General features: G+C 42.2%; 1 protein-coding gene across 1 annotated transcript in view; it reads right to left on the bottom strand.

Annotated features, from left to right (window-relative positions):
• Window positions 1-2,809: 2,809 nt before the first annotated feature.
• CAPNS1 (calpain small subunit 1) overlaps window positions 2,810-19,339 on the bottom strand; it is a 40,333-nt gene continuing 23,803 nt past the window's right edge. Inside the window, exons 4-11 of the mRNA XM_040323382.1 lie at window positions 15,758-15,847; window positions 15,554-15,611; window positions 11,229-11,293; window positions 9,923-9,991; window positions 8,195-8,273; window positions 6,034-6,150; window positions 3,223-3,281; window positions 2,810-3,138 (exon numbers count right to left, since the gene is read on the bottom strand). Of these exons, the coding sequence (XP_040179316.1) occupies window positions 3,112-3,138; window positions 3,223-3,281; window positions 6,034-6,150; window positions 8,195-8,273; window positions 9,923-9,991; window positions 11,229-11,293; window positions 15,554-15,611; window positions 15,758-15,847 (564 nt within the window). The 3' untranslated portion in view covers window positions 2,810-3,111. The remainder of the gene's footprint in view (window positions 3,139-3,222; window positions 3,282-6,033; window positions 6,151-8,194; window positions 8,274-9,922; window positions 9,992-11,228; window positions 11,294-15,553; window positions 15,612-15,757; window positions 15,848-19,339) is intronic.

Genomic DNA, 19,339 nt, shown 5'->3' with positions numbered 1-19,339 from the left:
GCACTTTTTACTTACCTTGTCCCTGGATCCAGCGATGCCACCGCGCTGTGTGAGCGAGCGGGACCTCGCTCGATTCACACAGTGCCTCCGTGTGACGCCGATCTCCGTTCCCTGCGACGTTACGACGCACGGGGACGGAGAACGGCGCCAAATTCAAAAAAGTAAACAAACACCTTACATACAGTATACTGTAATCTTATAGATTACAGTACTGTATGTAAAAAAAACACACCCCCCTTGTCCCTAGTGGTCTGTCCTGTGTCATGCATGTCATTTTATATAATAAAAACGTTTCTTTCTCCCTGCAAACTGTAGATTGTCCATAGCAACCAAAAGTGTCCCTTTATGTCAAAAATAGTTTTAGATCAGCTAAAAAACAGCGATAATAAATTATAATCACTTGCAGAATTGTGCGATAGCGATTTGTGGGGAAATTCGTCATAAAAAAAAAAAAAAATAATGACAGCAACAATTCTGCAACTGAGCAAATTTCAGTGATTTTGATTTGATTACATTATTGAATAATTTTTATTATAATTATATTATTATTTGTTATAATTATTTATAATTATTTATTATATTATAATTTATAATTTTGTTTTTAAAAAAATGTCATACCTAGGGAGGCCTATTAGAATCTTGTTTGGTCAGATTTAAGTGAGTTATTTCTAAAAATTACAGACCTACAATATAAAACGCCAAATTTCCTTGCAAATAATGGTACCGCTTTTAGCATGTTTTTTCTGACAGAATCATACCGCCAGGGAGGTTAAGAGAGTGCTCCTAATCTCAGCTCGTTACCTGTATAGAAAACACCTGGGAGCCAGAAATCGTGCCGACTGATAGAAGATCAAATACTTATTTCATTAATTAAAATGCAAATCAATTTATAAAACTCTTTTGAAATGCGTTTTCTTGGATATTTTTGTAGCTATTCCGTCTCTCATTGGTAAAATAAATCTACCATTAAAATTAGAGACTGATTATTTCTTTGCCAGTGGGCAAATTTACAAAATCAGCAGGGGATCAAATGCATATACGCCTTAAACGAAAAAAAAAAAAATTTATATATATTTTTGGGGGATATTATAGCAAAAAGTAAAAAAAAATTGTTGCTTTTTTTAAAAAATTTTTGCTTTTTTTATTTTTCTGCTATAAACAAAAAAAAGAACACCCAGGAGGTTATCAAATACCACCAAAAGAAAAAGTAAAAAAAAAAGTCAATGTCGCAAGACTGCGCAATTGTCAGTTAAAGCGACACAGTGCCGAATTGCAAAAAGTGCTCTGGTCAGAAAGGGGGTAAAATCTTCAGAGGCTGAAGTGGTTAATGCAATTTTTAATCCATCCGTCCCTAAAATCAGTCAACAATAGAAGCTGCCCAAAAATGTATATGTATGTTCCTGCTCCAAAGAAACTCAAAACACTTTTTTTTTTTTTTTTTGGGTATGCAATGTGAATGGGGACATAAATAAACAGTATACATGAGGATTTCTCAACTTTAGCTGCATTAATATGTAAACCCAACATTTCATATTCCTGATATGTGTTCACTGTACCATGTACTTGTATGAGAAAGCCTTCTGTTCTCTTTTTATTGCTTCCTTTGTGTGAAATCCCCAGTGTTCCTGCCAGTCCCTCTACTTTCCTTTTAAAAATGATCATACTAGGCATGCGAGGAAATAAAAAAAGGTATTTATAAAAAAAAAAAATTATATACAGTACAGACCAAAAGTTTGGAAACACCTTCTCATTCAAAGAGTTTTCTTTATTTTCACGAACATTGTAGATTCACACTGAAGGCATCAAAACTATGAATTAACACATGTGGAATTTTACATAACAAAAAAGTGTGAAACAACTGAAAATATATTTCATTTTCTAGGTTCTTCAAAGTAGCCACCTTTTGCTTTGATTACTGCTTGGCACACTCTTGGCATTCTCTTGATGAGCTTCAAGAGGTAGTCACCTGGCGCAGCACCCCATCACTCTCCTTCTTGGTCAAATAGCCCCTACACAGCCTGGAGGTGTGTTTGGGGTCATTGTCCTGTTGAAAAATAAATGATGGTCCAACTAAACGCAAACCGGATGGAATAGCATGCCGCTGCAAGATGCTGTGGTAGCCATGCTGGTTCAGTATGCCTTCAATTTTGAATAAATCCCCAACAGTGTCACCAGCAAAGCACCCCCACACCATCACACTTCCTCCTCCATGCTTCACGGTGGGAACCAGGCATGTAGAGTCCATCCGTTCACCTTTTCTGCGTCGCACAAAGACACGGGGGTTGGAACCAAAGATCTCAAGTTTGGACTCATCAGACCAAAGCACAGATTTCCACTGGTCTAATGTCCATTCCTTGTGTTCTTTAGCCCAAACAAGTCTCTTCTGCTTGTTGCCTTTCTTTAGCAGTGGTTTCCTAGCAGATATTCTACCATTAAAGGCCTGATTCACACAGTCTCCTCTTACCAGTTCTAGAGATGTGTCTGCTGTAAAAGGTGGCTACTTTGAAGAACCTAGAATATGAAATATATTTTCAGTTGTTTCACACTTTTTTGTTATGTATAATTCCACATGTGTTAATTCATAGTTTTGATGCCCTCAGTGTGAATCTACAATTTTTATAGTCATGGAAATAAAGAAAACTCTTTGATTGAGAAGGTGTGTCCAAACTTTTGGTCTGTACTGTATGTATGCACAAATGTTTTGCCTTTCATTTCTATTATATACTGAATGGGTTGTGTACAAGTTGACAGTTCACATATACTTTAGGACAATTCTAAATAAGACACATGTAAATACACAACTCCGTTCTTTAAATCTGTTTTAATATCATTGTCTTTGCATTGCAGCACATATACTGGACACAGCAAAAAGCATCACACAGAAAATTGTGTCAGCCATCTAGGATCCACCTTCACATCCCCGTGAAACCAAACTAAGGTGATCCAATATCAAAGTGTAAAATTTCTGATACTGAAGTTTACAAAGGAGAAAGATGTACTGACGCACAGTACAGTGTATAAAAATCTGGCCTGTATACAGCAAGGACAGAAGGAAGAAAAGTTTTTTTTTTTTGTTTTTTCACAGCTCCAGACAGCAGATCCTGTTCCCTCTCATGAATACATGGTTAGCTGCAGCCACTGAAAGAGTCCAATAATAAGATAGTGAGGACACAGGAAACAACAACAATACAACAAACATTCGAGGACACAACACACACTCACCTCTTGAATGGTCACTTTAATCCTCCCATCTCCGTCTTTATCCAAAGCTTTAAAAGCACCTACAACATGAAGATGAACCATGAACAGCAGATCTAAACCCAATCACTAAATGTGAACAGAAGCTTTAATATATCAATGCAATTTCCAAAGATTTTCACACCATACAAATGCGTTGGTATGCATTGCAAAAAATTCAGTTTTGTGTTATGCAACCGCAACCCACCATAACATGTTGCAACACACGGTTGTGCAACCAGTTGAATTAAAGCGTTTGTCACCCCCAACACTTCATATTCCTGCTGTACCATGTACTTGTATGCAAAAGTATCCTCTTCTCTTTGTATAAAATCAGTGCTAGTCACTCTGCTTTCCTATTAATAACTGGCAACGCCAAGCATAGAAGCACATCCTTCCCATCGTGTTCAGTTCTCTAGCTGTGCTGAAAACACAGCCTGCTCTCTTCCAATGATCAGACTTGTCCTGACACGCCACCCCTCCCCTGCACAGCCATTTACTGGGAAGCTCATTGTACTGCTGTTTCTCCTCCCCCAGCTCTTATGCAGCTGAGAACAGGGGGAAGGTGATCACTTCTAAAAAAGGGGGATGGGGGTATATATATATATATATATATATATATATATATATATATATATATATATATATATATATATATATATATACACATACACATACATACATACATACACACACACATACATATACATACATACATACATACACGTTTTGACTTTCGTTTGTATTTCATACAAAATGGGTTGTTTCACAAGGTTATCATTTACATTGGTCTGCGCAGCCTATTACATTAGGGTATGCACCCCAGAGCACAAACACACATGTCTGTATATCAGCAGAGCAAGTGGACTGTGTCAGTAGAGCAAAGATTGGCGTCAGTAGAGCACTGGATGGTGTCAGTTTTTTATTTTTTACAATTTTATTTTTTTAATTAAATTTATTAATTACAATTTAGGAGACCATTGGGAAGCTTGGTGAAATATCAAGGGTCTAAAACAGACCCCTGATGTCTTACTTTATTGACAAAGTCTCCCGTAATGCAAATTGGATGTGCATTCAATTTGCAATTGTGTGAACACAGCCTCACTGTTAAAATACTATTAAAATTATAGACTGATCATTTCTTTGTCAGTGGGCAAATGTACAAAATCAGCAGGGGATCAAAATATATTTTCCATCACTGTATACACACACACACACACACACCACGTGCCTTGGAGGAAACCTATCTGTAGTAACAGCGATTATGAAAACAATTACAGAAAAAAAATGGAGAGATCATATAGTATTCCAGGCTGTGCTCTGCCATAGCCAGGACAGCTTTGCTCAGTGACACACCCAGAGACCATCATAAGGCTCTCTGGTTTGAACTCTAGACTTTAAATGAAGGAGAAGAAGGTATGCAGAACCGGTTATACTTCTGTACAGGACATGCACATACGTGGTGAACAACGCCAAACCTAAAATACAAACTTTTATGTTACATGCACACAAATGTAAATAAGGCGTATGGACAAACAGCAAAATACACTCCTGTATTTACAGCTCCCAGGAGCTGCTGACGCATTTTTTGTCCATAATATACTACAATACACACTGCAATCCTGTAATCTTGTGTAAACACCTGTGTTTGCGATTTTGTGTGCATGGATGCATTTCCCCCCCCCAAACACGGCATAGGGGTGGAGAAAGACCTGAAAACAAGTTTATCGGCTCGGTTAAATGTGGCACCTGCCACTTGAGTTACTTTCCTGTGCCATGTAATGGCACAGGAAGCATAGTTAAAGTGGAGTTCCACCCAAAACTGGAACTTTCCCTTTTCGGAATCCTCCCCCCCTCCGGTGTCACATTTGGCACCTTTCTCCCTGGAATCGCACAATGCAGAAAAGACTCATGGACAGGTACACACTTGCATTGTAGGATGCAGGGAGCTTCCCTAATAACAATGACTTGGGCGCCAATTTGGTGTTTGCATTAGAAACTTAGGCCCGGATTCTTAAAGCACTTACGCCGATGTATCTTTCTATACGCCGCGTAAGTGCGCAGATGCGCCGTCGTATCTATGCGCCTGATTCTCAATGCTAGATACGCCTGAAATGTGGCTCCATCCGACCGATGTAAGTTTCCTACGCCGTCGGAGCCCGGGCGCATATTTCCGCTGGCCGCAAGGGGCGCTTCCATTGATTTACGCGTCGAATATGCAAATGACCGAGATACGCCGATTCACGAACGTACTTGCGCCCGTCGCAGTAGTATACGCCGTTTACGTAAGGCGTACGTCCGGCGTAAAGTTATTCCACCTATAGGAGGCGCATCCCATGCAAAGGTATGGTCGACGGAACAGCCGTCGTATTTTACGTTGTTTACGTAAGTCGTATGTGAATAGGGATGGGCGTAGGTTACGTTCAGTGATTCGACGTATCTTAGGCATTAGGTCAGACGTGGTTCTGACCATGCGCACTGGGAATCGCCCACGGGACGGCGCATGCGCCGTTCGTTCGGCCATTCATTTGCATGGGGCCACGGTTCATTTAAATGGATCACGCCCACTTCCTTCCTACTTTGAATTAGGCAGGCTTTGTGAATACTGTTCTTGCCTCACTGATTAACGTTGGCGTAGCGCATATACGATGCGCTACGCCGGTATAAAGATGCGCTGCTCTACGTGAATCCGGGCCTTAGTACCCTTTAATACACTGAAGACTGGTTCTCTTTAAAAGTAAGGGGAATAGCAAAAAGCAGAATACCACTTCATGCAGGTTTGACATGATCACTTACGGAACATGGCATCTAGTCGCACCAGACAGCAGATGAAGTTATCAAAATCCATTTCTCCCTTCTCATCAGAATAACGTCGAATGATCATCTGAAAGAGCTCACCACTTAACTGGAAACCTGAAAGAAAAAAAAAATAATATAAAAAAAAAATGTATATGTATATGTGTATGTATGTATGTATGTATGTATGTATGTATGTATGTATGTATATATATATATATATATATATATATATATATATATATATATATATATATATATATATATATATATATATATATATATATAAATAATTATTGAAATGTACACAAAAAAAAAAAAAAAAAAAAAAGGAAGTGTATTGGTGCATCCCTAATAAATAAACCAATAAGATAACCATATCGCTGGTTATTATTTTTGCATGAAGAAAGGGCACGATCATGCCGTTTCTATAGGAGCCCATGCTGTGGGCTTGCGCAGTACGAACTTCAACCGAGCCTCTGAAAAGAGCTACTCTGCAAGGGGTGGGGATGATTTGACCAATAAAGTACACGTCTTAGCAAAATTCGCCCATCGACTTTGCAAAACCAGCCCTTCATTTGGTTTAACACGCCCCGCCAAGACGTGTACTTTATTGCTAAAATCATCCCCGCCCCTTGCAGAGTAGCACTAGCATCGGTAGCGTGCGGCATATGTGATAGTTGGTTCTGTGGGCCTTGCGGCCAGAATAGTTGCCGAGAACTGGCTTTTAATAAACTGACACTTACCTGCTCCACGGCTCCAGCGACGCGCCGGCCGGGGCTCCGCTCCTCGCTGGCCGGCGTCTTCATTCCTAGTGTGGGCACCCGGCAGCGTCCGATTGGACAGGCGCTCGCCTACAGGGAGGGGCTGTGAAAAGGCGATTAAGCCAATCGCCTTTCCAGCCCCTCGGCGGAAGGAGGAAGTGGGAAAGGAAGTCCCCTTCTCCTGAAGCCCCCACTCCCACCCCAAAAAAAATTACATGCCTAATGTGGCATGTAAGGGGGCGAGGAGTGGGTTAAGCGGAAGTTCCATTTTTAGGTGGAACTCCACTTTAATTTCCCAGATGTTCCAAGATAACTTTGCCCCCCGTTGGTTTTAAAATTTTTGTACTAATAAAATATATAAAAAAAACTTTTTGATGTCCTTTATACCAATTTGATATATTTTTGCTGCATGAAAGTCCCTGGGGGAATCTAACCAATTTGTATTATCTGGGGCTGCAAATTTTCAGTGATAAATATGTACTGATAGATATGTACCAATGTCTGTTACATACGACTGGGTACACCTTAAATCACCATGTGCAGTGCCGCTTCCCCAGTGTTGGCCCCACAGTGCTGCTTGCTCCCTCGCTGCTGCTGTGTGGGATGTTTCAAGATGAAGAGTGGGGGAAGGGGCTAGTAAATATGTAATTTGCCAGCACCTTCCTTTTCCAAATAAACACTACCACTCACGGTGTTCATTCATGACTGAATCATAGTAATCCGTTTACTATGCTTCAGTTTGTGAATGAACATGAAGCCGCTCAGCACAGAGCACTTCCCTTTCTTTCAAGGTCCAGGGCAGGTGAGAAAGGCATGCGTGTTTTAGGTTTGGGGTGCACACCAGTGGTGTATTTAGGTTTTGTGCTGCCCTAGGCCTGACTTAACTCATGCACCCCCTAATTTAAATATGACCTACCCCTTTCTGTAAATGCCACACCACTTGCTGTTTAAGACCCGCCCTGAGGGCTAGCTAGTTCTGAGGGGGCAATGAATTCCTTTAATTTGCATAGGTTTCCTCCCACTTCCTGTTTAGCTAAGGGGCAGGAAATGAAGGGACATCTCTGCAATGGGACGTGGATGGAAAAAAAAATAGAACAGTCAAAATTAGAAGCAGTGCCCCCCCACAGTTGCGGAATGCCGTCCGCACGCATACTGGAAGCAGGGGGTGCTAGATTAATTTGCCTCTCAGCCCAGTTGGCCCCATAAGACTGGCGCTACACTAACCGTGTAGTGCAAGCCAGCGGGGACTCTTTCCGTGCTGCCCCCCTGGAAAGTGCTGCCCTAGGCCTGGGCCTTGTTGGCCTAGGCCAGGATACAGCGTTGGTGCACACCCTAATGCTATAGGCTGCGGACACCTATTGTCCATTACCCTTAAATTGTTGATTATGGTTACTCACCCGCTGCTTGGAAGGCACCAGGTAGTTCAGCAGCGCCAATTGTTCCTGAGCGATCAGTATCATATCTCTTATATACAGCCTGGAAAAAAATAAAAATAAGGGAAGGTTAGGATAAAAATGATAAAAGACAGATCTGGCATTACCCTTTAAATATGGTTTGTAACATTGGAGGCCATGTTAGGCAGAAAAGAGGTTAGGGGGAGGACCAATATTAAAAAGGTGGAATGTCCTAAATGCCATAGGCCTGACCCTAGCTAAAAAGGGAAGGTTTTGGCTGCAGCTAAAATATCCATTTTGGCAAATAGAATATTAGAAAATTTGCAAAACTGGAATTGTGTCAAATTTGTGGAAGGCTGATTGCAGGTCAGCTTGTATTTGTAGGAGGAGTCGGGAGGGCGACGGTTTTCTTGTGGACAGACACTACTTCCGGTCATGACGTCAGAGCATTGACAGGTCCTCCAGGTGTCGCACGCTCCGGCTGCAGATGGCCGCATCGTGGGAGGTCTCCTCTTTCTGGGCACAGCAGAGCGGGAGTCGTTTCCTCCCTCCTTACGGTTCAGGGGTTCACTCCACCCACAGGTTATATTTTCGGGGCGTTGCACGGGGGTACCTGCTTGTCCTCAGGTTTGGCATCCGGAGGGGGTTGGGGGCTGTTTGGTTACTCTCTGTGGTGGAGTTTAGCGGGGGAAGCGTGTTTGCTCTTGTAGCTGGGGGGGGGGCTTGGCTAAGTGGTTGTGGGGGTTCCCCGGTCGAGTGGAGTATGGACGGGGGAGCGGCAGTACGGTGTAACTTAGGGGGCGGGGGGGGGGCAGAGCAAGGTCTACTCCACATGGCGTCAGGGGGGGGGGGGGGGGGGTGGTATCTGTGGCTGCCAGCTCTGGGAACTTGCAGTATACCACTTGCACAGCTCTAATATATTTGTACATGAGATACATATATATATATATATATATATATGTATGTATGTGTATGTATGTGTGTGTGTGTAATTATATATAATTACACACACACACACACACACACACACACTCCATATACTACACATTCAGCTCATTTATATATGGCTGCTTCCATTTAACTGTGGGCAGCTGAAGCTGCTGCCTGTTCACTTCCTGGATTTACAGGCATCTATCTCTCTAATACAGTGGAACCTCGGATTATGAGCATAATACGTTCCAGGAGAATGCTCATAATCAAAAGTATTCGCATATCAAAGCGAGTTTCTCCATTGAAGTCAATGGAAATGAAAAAAAAAAAAAAATCCGCATTGACTTCAATGGCATGCAATACTGCATGCGGCCAGAGAGTCTCGAAAACAGCCAAAGAGGCCGAGGACACCTCGGCTGACCTCGGAAAGACTTTGTTACTGAGATTTGCCGAGGTCAGCCGAGCTGCCCTCAGACCTTTCCATGCATTTCCGAACTGTGCCGATCGGCTCCGGCGTCCCCCCACCTCAGGCCAAGCGCCGTACTGCACACCGCTTTGGCCTGAATCGTGCTCATTTTGCGAGACAACACTCGCAAACCGAGTTACGATTTTTAAAAAATACAGTGCTCGCATTGCGAAACGCTCGTTAACCACGTTACTCGCAATCCGAGGTTCCACTGTGTGTCTGTGTGTGTGTGTGTGTGTGTGTGTATGTATGTATGCATGCATGCATGTATATTCACTGTACTGCCTGGCCAAATTATTTCACAAAGAATAATACATTGCATCACATCAGCTCACCTGCCACTTCTTAATGTTATTCCACAAGTATTTGAACTCTTCGAAGCCCAGTTTACCAGTGCTGTCGCTCTGTATTGTGACGTTAAGGCATAACTTATTAAATCAATAATGTTTTGTTTGGCAAGGCTGTTGCCTTAAATAGAATACAATTAGCCTTTTACAACGAATACAAGTACTACACAGATATGCCAGACAAACATAAAGGGGAAAAAAAAATAAAAAATTGAGGCACCACCAGATAGCACCTTTAAAAAAAAACTGCAAATGCCATTTTGCGCAGCAGTCCAGTGCCCAGGTTACATGATGACGTCACCCTAGAAAGTGACGTAAACACACAGATCCACGTCCTGTCAGGGAGAGGAGACTGATGGTGTTCCCTTGTACATAGGGACACAGATCGGTCACCTCCCCAGTCAGTCCCCCCACAGTAAGAATCACTCCTTAGGAAACACATTAACCCCTTGATCGCCTCCTAGTGTTAACCCCTTCCCTGCAGGTCATAAAAGTGTCTGCCGCAATATCAGTCACGATGAAAAAAAAATAAAAAAAGCCACCATTAGTAAAAAAAAATAATAAAAATGCTATAAATCTATCCCTTATTTTGTAGACGCTATAACTTTTGCGCAAACCAATCAATAAAAGCTTATTTTTTTTTTACCAAAAATATGTAGAATACATATCGGCCTAACCTGAGGAAAAAAATGTTTAGAATGTTTTTTTTATATTTATTATAGCAAAAAGTAAAAAATATTGCGTTTTTTTTTTTTTTTTTTCAAACTTGTCCCTATTCTTTTGTTTATAGTGCAATAAATAAAAACCGCAGAGGTGATCAAATACCACCAAAAGAAAGCTCTATTTGTGGGCAAAACATTTCATTTGGGTACAGTGTTGCATGACTGTGCAATTGCCATTCAAAGTGTGACAGCGCTGGAAGCTGGGAAATTGCTTGGGCAGGAAGGGGGTGAAAGTGCCCGGTATTGAAGTGGTTAATTTAGATCTTGAAGAGATAGAGTTATACTTAATAAAAAAAAACTAACTACACTAACTTTTAACAATGAAAATCAGGTCTCATTTATTATGGAGTTTGAAGAGCAGTTCTCTCTGCTTTGTCTCACACCAGGCGGACAGGTTCTTCCTCTGGGAGAATAAAAATAAAAGGATCTGATTGGTGGCCATGAGGCAACCCAGATGGTGGGAGAAAGTTTTGTTCCCACTTTGTTAGGAAAGGCCAGCTGTGACCTTGGGAACAAGTGGTTGCTAAAAGGAACACCTGGCCCAGCTGTGCGCGCTAATCCTCAAAGGATACATCCATTACGGCCACCATGCTGCGACACGAGTCCTGGCTGAATCCGTCTGTCTTCAGATCGCCATCTACAAGTAAAAAAAGCACAAAAGGCATCAGGATTGTTATTTTGTTACAGAAACTCACTTTACAAGAACTTCTGTCACCCTCCTCTTGTAAAGTACAGTATTCAGATACAATATAGAGTCTACAGAGGGACGGTGTAAGTATAGCCAAAGCTTTTTCTCTTAGTTTTGGATGGAGTAGGGAAGGATTAGAACCACCGTCAGGTTTTTATTGCCCATTTATTCCTCTATTTGTCTTGATGACCACTGTTGCTAAAACAAAAAGTGATAGGAAAAAAAAAAATATATATCAAAAAAACTTTACAGTTGTTACCAGAATAGGAGGCAAAATCTTCCAATGAAGAAAACTATTCTGATGACAACATAGCTGGATTCAGAGAGAGCGCCGCAACTTTAAGGCGGCGTAGCGTATCGTATTTACGCTACGCTGCCTTAAGTCAGAGAGACAAGTACTCTGGGCCAGATTCACAGAAAACTCCGGCGGCGTAACGTATCGTGTTTACGTTACACCGCCGCAAGTTTTCAGCGCAAGTGCCTGATACACCGCCATAAGTTTACACGCTAGTGCTTGGTGAATCGTAAAGACGTCCGGCGCAAGCCCGCCTAATTCAAATGGGGCGTGTACCATTTAAATTAGGCGCGCCCCCGCGCCGGACGTACTGCGCATGCTTAGTTTTGAAATTCCCGCCGTGCTTTGCGCGAAATGACGTCATTTTTTTGAACGGCGACGTGCGTAACGTACTTCCGTATTCCCGGACGTCTTACGCCAAAAAATAAATAAATTGAAATTCGACCCGGGAACGACGGCCATACTTTAACATGGCTCATCTAAAGTTAAGCCATGTTAAAGCAGGCTTAACTTTGCGACGGGAAAAAATTACTAGCGACGACGTAACGAACGTGAAAACCGTCGTGGATCGCCGTAAAAGCTCATTTGCATACCCCGACGCAGAAAAAAGTCGCAAACTCCACCCAGCGGTGGATGAGGGGGCGTGTTATGTTAATGGGGGATGACCCGACGTGATTGACGTTTTTTACGAACGGCGCATGCGCCGTCCGTGTACATATCACAGTGTGCATTGCTCCAAAGTACGCCGCAAGGACGTATTGGTTTTGACGTGAACGTAAATTACGTCCAGCCCTATTCACGGACGACTTACGCAAACAACGTAAAATTTACAAATTTCGACGTGGGAACGACGGCCATACTTAACATTGACTAGTCCAGCTATTTGATGGAATAACTTTACGCTTGAAAACGCCTTACGTAAACGGCGTATCTTTACTGCGACGGGCGCACGTACGTTCGTGAATAGGCGTATCTAGTCATTTACATATTCTACGCCGAACTCAACGGAAGCGCCACCTAGCGGCCAGCCTAAATATTGCACCCTAAGATACGACGGCGCAGGCTGTCGTATCTTAGCTAGGTTTAAATGTATCTCAGTTTGAGAATACACTTAAACTTACGACGGCGCAGATTCAGAGTTACGTCAGCGTACCTACTGATACGCCGGCGTAACTCTCTCTGAATCTGGCCATTAGAGGGGAATTCTCACTTTGTAGAGATTTTGTCTTACTTCCTGCTGTGTCTCTTGGACATAAATTGAAGGGAAATCTCCTCAATGAAATGCAGAAAGCAGGGTTTATCCCATCCTACTCCATTCAAAAACTAAAATAAAAAGTTTTGGCTATGTATCAACAATACATAGTCTATGGCTATACATACACATTTAACCACTTAGGCCCCGGACCATATTGCTGGTCAAAGACCAGAGCACTTTTTGCGATTCGGCACTGCCTTGCTTTAACTGACAATTGCGCGGTCGTGCGACGTGGCTCCCAAACAAAATTGGCGTCCCTTTTTCCCCACCAATAGAGCTTTCTTTTGGTGGTATTTGATCACCTCTGCGGTTTTTATTTTTAGCGCCATAAACAAAAATAGAGCGACAATTTTGAAAAAAATGAATATTTTTTACCATAATAAATATCCCCCAAAAATATATAAAAAAACATTTTTTTTTCCTCAGTTTAGGCGTATTCTACATATTTTTCGTAAAAAAAAAAAAACGCAATAAGCGTTTATTGATTGGTTTGCGCAAAAGTTATAGCGTTTACAAAATAGGGGGTAGTTTTATGTCGAGTTGATGCCAAAAGAGCTCAATTTGGCTCTGATCTGACCAACGTACTTTCTCCGAATCATTTATATGTTCATTGGCAGACTTCAGGTGGGCCTGTACATGTGCTTTGAGGATGGGGACCTTGCCGGCGCTGCAGAATTTCAATCCATGTCGGCGTATTGTGTTTGATGACTGTGGTCCCAACTGCCTTGAGATCATTCACAAGCTCCTCCCGTGTAGTTTTGGACGGATCCCTCACTTTTCTTATGATCATCCTCACCCCATGAGGCAAAATCTTGCATGGAGCTCCAGACCGAGGGCGACTGATGGTTATTTTGTATTTCTTCCATTTGCGAATAATCGCTCCAACAGTTTTCTTCTCACCAAGTGTCTTGCAAATGGTCTAGTAGCCCATTCCAGCCTTGTGCAAGTCTACAATCTTGTCCCTGATGGCCTTTGGTCTTTCCCATGATAATGAGGTTTGAATTGAAGAACGATTCTGTGGACAGGTGTTTTTATATACATAACGAATTGTCGTTAGGAACACCTCAATAAACTGACAGGACTAATCCGTGTACCATATGAGCACATACCGTAGCCAGTCTGTGGGAACCACAATCCTGGTTGGTTGGTAGGCAATCAAATACTTATTTTACTCACTAAGCTGCAACTCAATTTATAACATTTTTATCATGTGTTTTTTCTGTATTTTGGTTGATATTCTGTCTCCATCATATAAAATACACCTACGGTAGGATAACATTTATAGATCCTTCATTTCTTTGTAAGTGGGCAAATTACTAAATCTGCAGTAGATCAAATATTTTCCCCACTGTACACTCTAACCACTTAAGCCCCGGACCATTATGCAGCTAAAAGGACCTGGCCCCTTTTTGCGATTCGACACTGCGTCACTTTAACTGACAATTGCGCGGTCGTGCGACGTGGCTCCCAAACAAAATTGGCGTCCTTTTTTCCCACAAATTTAGCTTTTTGGTGGCATTTGATCACCTCTGCGGTTTTTATTTTTTGCGCTATAAACAAAAATAGAGCGACAATTTTGAAAAAAAAAAAATTCAATATTTTTTACTTTTTGCTATAATAAATATCCCCAAAAAAAGATATAAAAAAAACATTTTTTCCCTCAGGTTTAGGCCGATACGTATTCTAAGCGTTTGATTTGTTTGTGCAAAATTTATAGCGTCTACCAAATAGGGGATCGTTTTATTGCATTTTTATTAATAATTATTTTTTCTAGTAATGGCGGCGATCAGCGTTTATCGTGACTGCAACATTATGGCAGACACTATTTTGGGACCATTGTCATTTTTACAGCGAACAGTGCTATAAAAATGCACTGGTTACTGTAAAAATGACACTGGCAGTGAAGGGGTTAACCAGGAGGGGCGCTGTAGGGGTTAAGTGTGCCCTAAGGGAGTGTTCTTACTATGGGTTGGCGTGGCTAGGCGTGTAACGTCTCTGATAGTCGTTTCGTATGACAGGGAACAGACGATCAGTGACAGGCTCACTAGAAAGCACAGGGAATATGCAGCTGGAATTTAAAGGGGTTGTTAAAGGTATAATTTTTTTTTCCTAAACAGCTTCCTTTACCTTAGTGCAGTCCTCCTTCACTTACCTCATCCTTCCATTTTGCTTTTAAATGTCCTTATTTCTTCTGAGAAATCCTGACTTCCTGTTCTTCTGTCTGTAACCTCACACAGTAATGCAAGGCTTTCTCCCTGGTGTGGCGTGTTGTGCTTGCCCCCTCCCTTGGACTACAGGAGAGTCAGGATGCCCACTAACATACAGCTCCTTTATTTGCAATGTAGAGAGCGTTCTGACTCACCTGTAGTCCAAGGGAGGGGGCGAGCACGACACTCCACACCGGGGAGAAAGCCTTGCATTACGGTGGTGAGTTACAGACAGAAGAACAGGAAGTGAGGATTTCTCAGAAGAAATAAGGACATTTAAAAGCAAAATGGAAGGATGAGGTAAGTGAAGGAGGACTGCTCTAAGGTAGAGGAAGTTATTTAGGAAAAAAAAAAAAAAAAATGTACCTTTACAACCCCTTTAAGTGAGCCTGTAGCTTGGAATTGCATTTGCACGTAAAGAAAAAGAAAAATGTTACTATCATCACACTTACGTTTCGCAACAATTTTGTTGAGGATTCCCATCAGCTCTGTTGCGCTGACTTCCATGTCCTGTGAGAACACAAGAGTCAGTGACACAGCAAGAAAACATTTCAGGTCAACCAGAAAAGCCTCCCTGAGAAAACAGAATGTGTGCCAGGTACTGAGTCACAGGGACCTGGATGGTGCCAAGCAGAAAGGAAAATTGGCATACTCACCTCTCCGGCCAGCTGATTGAAGACCCTTCGGAACTGCCGATCTTCATCGTTCTCATTTGCCTGAATGACGGAAGGATGGCTTCTGGCAGGCTGAAGAGAGAGCGGGAAGGGTTAGAAGGCAAGGAGAGGAGAAGCACTGCGGTAATATTGCAACTGACTGAATAGTAGACCTGAGCACAAAAAGCAAAAATCTCTTATAAACAGGAAACATTTAACATTTATAAGTGTTACCCAGAAAAATGCACCTTTTGTCTGGAATTCCTCCTGAAAAAAAATATCACTGCACTTCCTGGTATGAGAATGTGCCTAAGCACTTCTGTGCGTTCATTCCTAGGCCTTGTCCACACAGGGCCTTTTTATTCCTCCCCGGGACGCCTTTACTCCAGGGGGGGGGGGGAGGAAAAAAAAAGCAGCATTAAAAGTGTTACTAAAGCCAGGACTCTGCATTCACTATATCTGGTCCCCCACCATACACAGAACACAGAAATGCAATTATTTTAGTAAATATAAACTGCTAAAAACTCTCTCATCAGCAGTATATAGCAGGCATGTGACTTCTATCAGAATTTTCCCACAATTGTCCTATGAGGCTGCAGGACACCTGACCCTCTGTCTGGTTCTGATTGGCCCTGTGCTGATCACATGCACTCTCCCAAGAAACCACACACACACACACACACACCACACTTTCTCTAGCAATACACACCAAACTGAGCATGTGCAGCCTGACCCCAGTAGCTCTGTCTTATCCGGACATGTTTTAGAGTCAGTGGAAGAAGAGGAGGATCTGTGCATACAGAATGTAACAACATTTTTACACAATGCAGAGGAATAACCTCTTAGGCATAGCTCCCAACTGTCCCTGATTTGGAGCAATGTCCCTCTGTCCCTCATTCCTCCTCATTTGTCCCTCATTTTGTATGCTCTATATAAATGTACGTATATAAAATGCACTTTTTATCTTTCAAAAAGTGTTTCCCAGCACTAAACCTTTCATCTGATTTCTAAATTGCTGCATTTGTAAATTCCAAAAGCCAATAGTAGTAGTAGGAATAGTAGTGGTAAAAAAAAGAACTTGTGGGTTTAACCAATCTTGTTTTTTTGTACAATTCTCCTTTAAGAGGGCGTGACCAGGGGTGTGTCCTATGCCTGCATATTTTTGCCCAAAGGTGTCCCTGATTCCCATCTCAAAAAGTTGGGAGATATGCCTTAGGTTCCACAGTGAGTATAACAAGCATGCTTTACTGCATATACAAACACCGATTTTACAGTTGTGGGTTTAGTAACACTTTATTACTGCATTGTACACCTTCCAGCCGCAGCAGCCATTAGACTAGGGCTGCACTTAATCATTTTCATGATCGATTAGTTGGCAGATTGTTTCGATTAATAACAAAAAAAAAAAAAAAAAAAAGCGGGGTAATTTTGCTGCGATTTGCATTTTTTTTGGCCAATTTGTTGTTGGGCAGATTAAAAAACACAAATTGACGCAAAAATGCATTATTACATGCTTTTCTGCAGCTTTTCCATTGAAGTATATTGAACCAAAAAAAATAAAAAATAGCACCGATTTGCTTTCCAAATACGCAGCAGCTGAAAATCATGGATGTGAACGTGTCCCATAGGAAACCATGTAAATGAACTGTAGTGCGTTTCTGCAAAAAGCACCAAAAAACAGAGGTGTGAACCCAGGTCTGAGATGTTTAGTAACATAATGGGGTAAAAAAATAAATAAAAAAAATTTGTACAGAAAGAGCAAATAATCGCTACGCGTACACACGGTCGATCCATCCGTTTTCATCGGTTCACCGCTGAAGTGGCCTGATGGTCTGATGTGCGTACACACCATCAGTTCAAAAACCGATCGGGTCAGAACGCGGTGACGTAAAACACACAACGTGCTGAAAAGAACGAAGTTCAATGCTTCCAAGCATGCGTCGACTTGATTCTGAGCATGCGCGGGTTTTGAACCGATGCTTTTGTGTACCAACCATTGGTTTTGACCGATGGTCAGCCGTCCATCGGTTCGATTTTAAAGCAAGTTCTATCATTTTTGTCCGAAGGTCAACAGACCGATGGGCCGTACACACGGTTGGTTTGGACCGATGAAACTGGACTTCAGGCCGTTTTCATCGGTTTGGATTGACCGTGTGTAATCATTGATTACGGTGGGACAGTGAAAGTAATATTTACAGTAGCCATTTGCTCTTTTTGTACTATAAAGGGCTAATTTTAGTTTTTTTTAACCCTATTATGTTACTGGCCGATTAATCGATTACTATTTTCATAATCGATTCATTTCATAAATCGATTAGTTTTTTTTGGCCCTACATTAGACACTCCGTTTTACAGGCTGTCAGCATTGGGGCTGGGTGATGTTGCCTTCACCACAACTCCAGGATCTTGTGTAGCGGAGCCAAATGCCCAATGTGGATTAGGCCTAATCCATAGCAGAGAGACTAAATTGACCTGCCTAGTCCACGATGAGAACAGGGTGGGGCCAATTTGAGACAATGCAGAAGACATAGGACAGGTCTGAATTTTTGACGCAGCACAAGGAGGTTTTTTTTCTTGCAGACGAAAAAGAAGAACATTTTTGAAAAGTTCATGGTCAGCTCCCTGCTTTGCTGACTCTGGTGTGCTGGTGATGCCCTGCTATCTAAAGCCAGCAACAGATGAATCAAATCTTGGCCAGTTCAGCAGGGACTGGCCGAGATTCGAGCCATCTATGAGCAGGCCAATTTTACTGAAGTCGGTCCATTGATTAACTTCAGTACAACCAGCCTCTCTGATTTTTTTTTTATGTGAGCAAGGCTGGTGGCTTATAGCTCCCAACAGTGATCATTGTGTTCCGACAGCAGGAAAGGCTTCCCACAAGAAAAATATAAAAACGCTGCAGGAACGATTCCTCCCCCATCAACACTGAATGTGTTGATGGGAGAATTGTGCATATTCTAGGGGTTGCCTGACTCTCCTCAACAGGGACACAGACGATAAAAATTCATGGCTGGAGTCTGGCTTTAAAAAAAAAGTGCTCCCTCTCAAGTTCTCCTACAAAACCTCTATCATTTTTACTATTTTTTTTTTTTTTTTTTAAGTAATGACGGCGATCAGCGATTTTAATTGGTACTGCGACCTTATGGCGGACACATCGGACACATTTTTGGGACCATTGGCATTTTTTCAGCAATCAGTGCTATAAAAATGCATTGATTACTGTAAAAATGTCACCAGCAGGGAAGGGGTTAACACTGGGGGGGGGGGGGGGGCGAGGCGATCAAGGGGTTAATTATGTTCCCCAAGGGGTTAAGTGTTTTCTAACTGAAGGGGGGTGGGACTGACTAGGGGAAACGACAGATCGCTGTTCATACTTTGTATGAACATACGATCAATCATTCCTCCCCCTGAAAGAACCGGGAACTGTGCGTTTACACACATAAGTCCCAGTTCTCGCTCTGTCACGAGTGATCGAGGGTGCCTGGCGCTGATCGTGCCCGCCGGGCACTCGCATCGGCACCGGGGGCACGTTCGCGCCCCTAGTGGCCACAGAGCAACATCACATTATATTACGTGATTTTGCGC

Source organism: Rana temporaria, chromosome 9 (genome assembly GCF_905171775.1).
Source record: "Rana temporaria chromosome 9, aRanTem1.1, whole genome shotgun sequence".
Classification (NCBI taxonomy): Eukaryota; Metazoa; Chordata; class Amphibia; order Anura; family Ranidae; genus Rana; species Rana temporaria.
This window is presented reverse-complemented; position numbering and strand designations above follow the sequence as displayed.